Source organism: Galeopterus variegatus, unplaced genomic scaffold (assembly GCF_000696425.1).
Source record: "Galeopterus variegatus unplaced genomic scaffold, G_variegatus-3.0.2 Scaffold13986, whole genome shotgun sequence".
Lineage (NCBI taxonomy): Eukaryota > Metazoa > Chordata > Mammalia > Dermoptera > Cynocephalidae > Galeopterus > Galeopterus variegatus.
In genome coordinates this window covers 11,088-16,062 of record NW_007740097.1, presented here as the reverse complement: position 1 = coordinate 16,062, position 4,975 = coordinate 11,088, and the positions used below count along the sequence as shown (strand labels likewise).

The 4,975-nt window shown below is 39.1% G+C and overlaps 1 protein-coding gene across 1 annotated transcript in view; it reads left to right on the top strand.

Annotated features, from left to right (window-relative positions):
• LOC103581809 (fatty acid desaturase 2-like protein FADS2P1) overlaps positions 1-4,975 on the top strand; it is a gene marked incomplete at its 3' end in the record, with an annotated part of 25,088 nt that overhangs the window by 10,012 nt on the left and 10,101 nt on the right. The window contains exons 2-3 of the mRNA XM_008563554.1: positions 104-214; positions 3,621-3,818. Of these exons, the coding sequence (XP_008561776.1) occupies positions 104-214; positions 3,621-3,818 (309 nt within the window). The remainder of the gene's footprint in view (positions 1-103; positions 215-3,620; positions 3,819-4,975) is intronic.

Sequence of the window (4,975 nt, the reverse complement as noted above, 5' to 3'; positions counted from 1 at the left end):
AAAGGAAAAGAAAAAAAAAAAAAAAAAAAAAAAAAAGGCGGGGGACCAATCTGTGGATAAGCATGTCTCTTCTAAACTAATAACAGGTTTTTCTGATTTACAGGATGCCTTCAGGGCCATGCACCTAGATCTTGATATTGTGAAGTTGTTCCTTAAGTCACTGCTCATTGGAGAGCTTGCCCCAGGAGAGCCCAGCCAGGAGAGAAACAAAAATGTAAGTGAGGTCTCAAGACCCAAATGTATGGATGGATGGGGACAAGGCACATTTTGAGGCCAATTTGCTATTTTCTGTGAGAAACCGGCTGTCATGCCTGGGTGTGTCCACAATAGAGTAAATTAGTGGATTCTAAACATTTCAAAACAATGTCATCCTCTTTAGATCCTCAGAGCTCTTAAACTTCTATTAGACAAAGGAATGGAATTTTGGGCCCTGCACCAAACAGTAATTCCATGTCTCTAAGTACCTACTTCATGCCAGGCAATTTATGCATGTAATTTTTGTTCAGTGACTGCTTGTAATTATGTGTTTTATGTCTACGTCTGTGTTCCACTATAAACTGCATTCCATAAGTGCAGAGAAGATGTCTGTCTTGCCTACCCCTGTGTCCTCAGGACCCGCACATGATCAGACATGTAGTAGAAGCTCCACAAATAGCTGTTGAGTGAGAGATGTAAATGTATACTAATGACAGCCCTTTTTACCTATGGGGAAATTATTATTCAGGGAGAATAAACTTCTGTCTGAAAGTCCCACCACTGGTGTATCAAAGAGCTGGGGCTCCAAATCACTTCTCTCTGGCCACAATCCCTTAAGTATTCTCAAGCACAGATGACATTCTTTCTTTAATATTTTGGCTACACAAAATACCACCTTCTAAAGGACAGGGTTTCTGTAAGACTGAAAATGTCCTGGGGTGGGGGGGGGGGGCGTTACACAAAGATTAAGAGGATTTTACTTAGTATTGAGCAACTCAAACTTTGTAATTTACTTTTTATAACATGCAACATTTATCTGATTCTTAATTCCTTTAAAATAATTTGTACAATGTACTGATCCATATGCCACTGTCATGCAGATAGAGTAAGGGTTTTATTCCCTCTTAGGGGGGGGGGGGGGGGGGCGTTACACAAAGATTAAGAGGATTTTACTTAGTATTGAGCAACTCAAACTTTGTAATTTACTTTTTATAACATGCAACATTTATCTGATTCTTAATTCCTTTAAAATAATTTGTACAATGTACTGATCCATATGCCACTGTCATGCAGATAGAGTAAGGGTTTTATTCCCTCTTATATTAGTCCATTTCTGTTGTTTATAACAGAAATATCTGGAACTGAGTAATCTATAAAGAAATGATTTATTGCTTACAGTTTCAGAAGCTAGGAAGTTCGAAGTTCAGGGAACACACCTGGTAAGAGCCATGTTGGGGGGTAGTGACTTTTCACAGCAAAGCACAGTGTCATGTGGTGGATGGCAGAAGCAGAGAGAGAGAGAGACTCTCACATGCTCTCCTTTTAAAACCAACAGAGCCACACCCTATGACCTATGACCACCATTAAACCTTTAATGAATTAATACATTTACTAGGGCACGGTCTTCACAGTCTAATCACCTCTTCAAGGCCCCACCTTTCAATTACCACAATAGGATTTCCCACCCTCTTAACATTGTCATAGTGGAGACCAAGCATCCGTGAGTTTGGAGAAACATCCAACCCACAGCACCTCTTTAAGAAATGGTGAAACAGACTCATGGAAGGAGCAGAGCTAATCTCAGGACACAGAACTGGTTATGAGACTAACGTGTAGGTTCACTCTTTAAGCCCATGTGCATCCCGTAAGGCTGTGTGTTAGGCAGCATATTGCTGTTTAACAGAGTGGGGTCTGAAGCTAAACAGACTGAGCTCACACCCCAGCCCTGCCATTCCTAAGTTGTATGGGTTTAGGCAGGTTCCCAAACCTCTCTGTGGCTCAATTTCTCTCCCCATGAAATAGCAACAACAGTAGTACCAACTTCATAAGAGCTATTGGGAAAATGACTGAAAGAAGTAAAGCCATTTAAAGTGCTTAGAATAGTGTCTGGAACATAGTAAATGCCTGATACATTTAAAATATTAAAATATTGTCATTATCATGAACTCAATGGTGATACTCGTAATTTCCAAGCCTCCAGATATCTTTCCATCATTTGAGTCACATGGTCCTGGGTTAAAAAGAGAAAATGATGCAAAGCTTAATTGTTTTTCCTAAAAATTTTCTGTAACAAAAAGAAAATCCCATTAACAGCTAAGGGCTATAAGATAATCGCTATCTATAAGTGTGTTGAGTTCTAGGGGTAAGAGTCTACTATAAATTGTTGTTAGTACATCTCTGTTGCTTCTCAGGTCACTTTATATGGAAAATATTAGTGTTTCAGCATGAAACTGTCAGGAGGTATGGTTTTAAGTCCGGCATCTGTCACCAACTTGCTAATGGTTTCAGACTCGTCACTGTTCTGGGCTTTGGTGACTCCCAACTCTGTACAATAAATGGATTGGAAAAGATGACCAGGCAGGGAGGCACCCTAGAGATGACCAGTTAATATTAAACAATTATTAAAATGATCTATGGCCACCAGAATTCCAAGGGTGATGGGGCATGGGAGAGATGAGCCTATCCAGACTTTTGCCAGGTCTTTTAAAAGTTGCATCATTGAATTTCAAAATGAGATTTTTTGGCTTCTAGAATCACTTTCATGGTTCTTTCTTTTTTACTTCCAGTTTCTCTTCTTTCTAACATCTGTACAATGCAGCTATTTTTTACATATACTGGTCACTTTCTCAGCTGTCCTGGGTTCAAATCCATTATTATCAAGAAGCCAAGAGATATTTCTACCCAACCCTTGCACTTCCTCAGTATGATGTAGCAAGCTTGTAAATCAATGCTAGTATTACACATGAACACACACTTACATGCACGTACTCGATACACTTCTACATGACCAGTCTAACCAGCACACACACGAATACCACTAGAGATCCTACCTTGTTTCTTGGGATCCCCTGAACCTCTCTCAGAAAATTAATCTTCAGAGGTAATCTAACTATACTGTTCTATATAATCACCTTCTTTTATGCAAGAGCCCTTCGTACACATTATAAACAGGTGATGACTTGGAAAGCACTTTGTAAACTATACCAGTAACTGCAATGACACAAATCCATACAGACAACCAAATTCCCCAAAGCATAACCAGAGTTCGGTCAACACCTGAAATAATACTGATGGTTTAAAAGGCAACTATTATTAGGCTTATGTATCTCACTACTGATGCCCCTCTTTTTCCCCCTCCCCCCTAAAAAACAAATTCTAAATTCTGTCACAGTTTGAGGGCAGTTTACAAGTCACTACTCATCTTCCTCTTCTCTAGGGGGGAAGAAAACAAAAACAGCATAACCTTTTTTAAAGGTTTCACTTGTTTGTTCTTTGTTTTTGTTTTTAATTCTGGCCAATTAAATGTATTCATATTAATAAAATAAATTTATCACTAAAGTAATAAAATAAATTATTAATTATATTCATTTGCGTTCCCTTTCCACCGAAGGCACTAATTCCTTCCTCGAATATTTATTTCACAGCCCCACTTGGTGGAAGATTTCCAAGAACTGCGAAGGACATTAGAGGCTATGAACATGTTCGATGCCAGCCTGGGTTTCTTCTTCCTTCATCTTGCCCAGATCTTGATTTTGGAAGTCCTGGCTTGGCTGATTCTGTGTTATTTTGGCAGTGGGTGGCCTGCTACAATATTCATTTCCTTTCTTCTCACAATTTCTCAGGTAAGCAGGTATCCTAAGGGCAGGCAGCAGCCTCACAGAAAGGCTCAGAGTGTTTGTCCTCTGTTTAGATCAGTGTCGGCTGCTGCCTGACACTTCTTGGCAAGCTGTTCATCAATATCTGGTATTTACCAACATGTTATCAAACCTCACGGGGCTGCAGCTCTCTCATATGTAAAATAAGGACAATATTGAATATGAAATTATTCTGAGAACTAAACAAGCTATTATGTAAAATGCCTAGCACAGTGTCCAGCATATGGTAAATGTTTAATTAAAGACATTTGGTCCTGTTCTCCCTGTTTTATCTCCACAATTAGGGACAGTAACTGAAGTTCTGTCCCTAGCCGTGTAACACTCATCTTTATCTTTCATTCATTAACCAACCAACGTTTATCAGTGTGTCAGACCACAAATTCTTCAAGGGCAGAGACACATATGAGAATAAGAGCACATGAGTTTCTTCATAAATGACAAACAGCAACTGGCACTTAGCAGGGTATTTAATAAATCTGTGTTAAATGAAGGATTAATCTCTGAACATAGCCTTCTATGAACACATTGCTGTTGTGGATACAAAAGGAAATTTACATGGTCCCTGCCCCTGGGAAAGGAGTCACCTAGTGGGGGAGATAGTCATTCAAACAGCTAAACATACTGCATGATAGAATGATGTTGTCAAGGACAGGAAAGAAGCATGTACTGTTGGAACAGAAAGGCGCACTTAAATCTCATTGGGACCATTGGGAAGGTTTTGTAGAGAATGAACAGCAATGTATTTCCAGATTCCAGAATTGTTTTAATTCCTTTTTTAAAAACTTTTTATTGAAACATATCAGTTGCACATATTTATGAGTTGTAGAGTTATATCTTAATACATGTGTACATTGTGTGATGATCCATTCAGGGCAATCAGCATATGCATCCTTGCAAAACCCAATCATTTCTTTGTGATGTGCATATTTGATCCCCTTTCTTCTAGTCTTTTGGTAACATGAAGTAGATCATCGTTAATTATAGATTCTTGGGTCGACCTTATTTATACCAATAGGACTTATTTTTCCTGTCTTGCTGTAATTTTGTGTCCATTAACCAGCCTCTCACCAGACACCCCTCCCACCTCTAGTAACTATAGTTCCTCCCTCTCCATTTGACAGTCC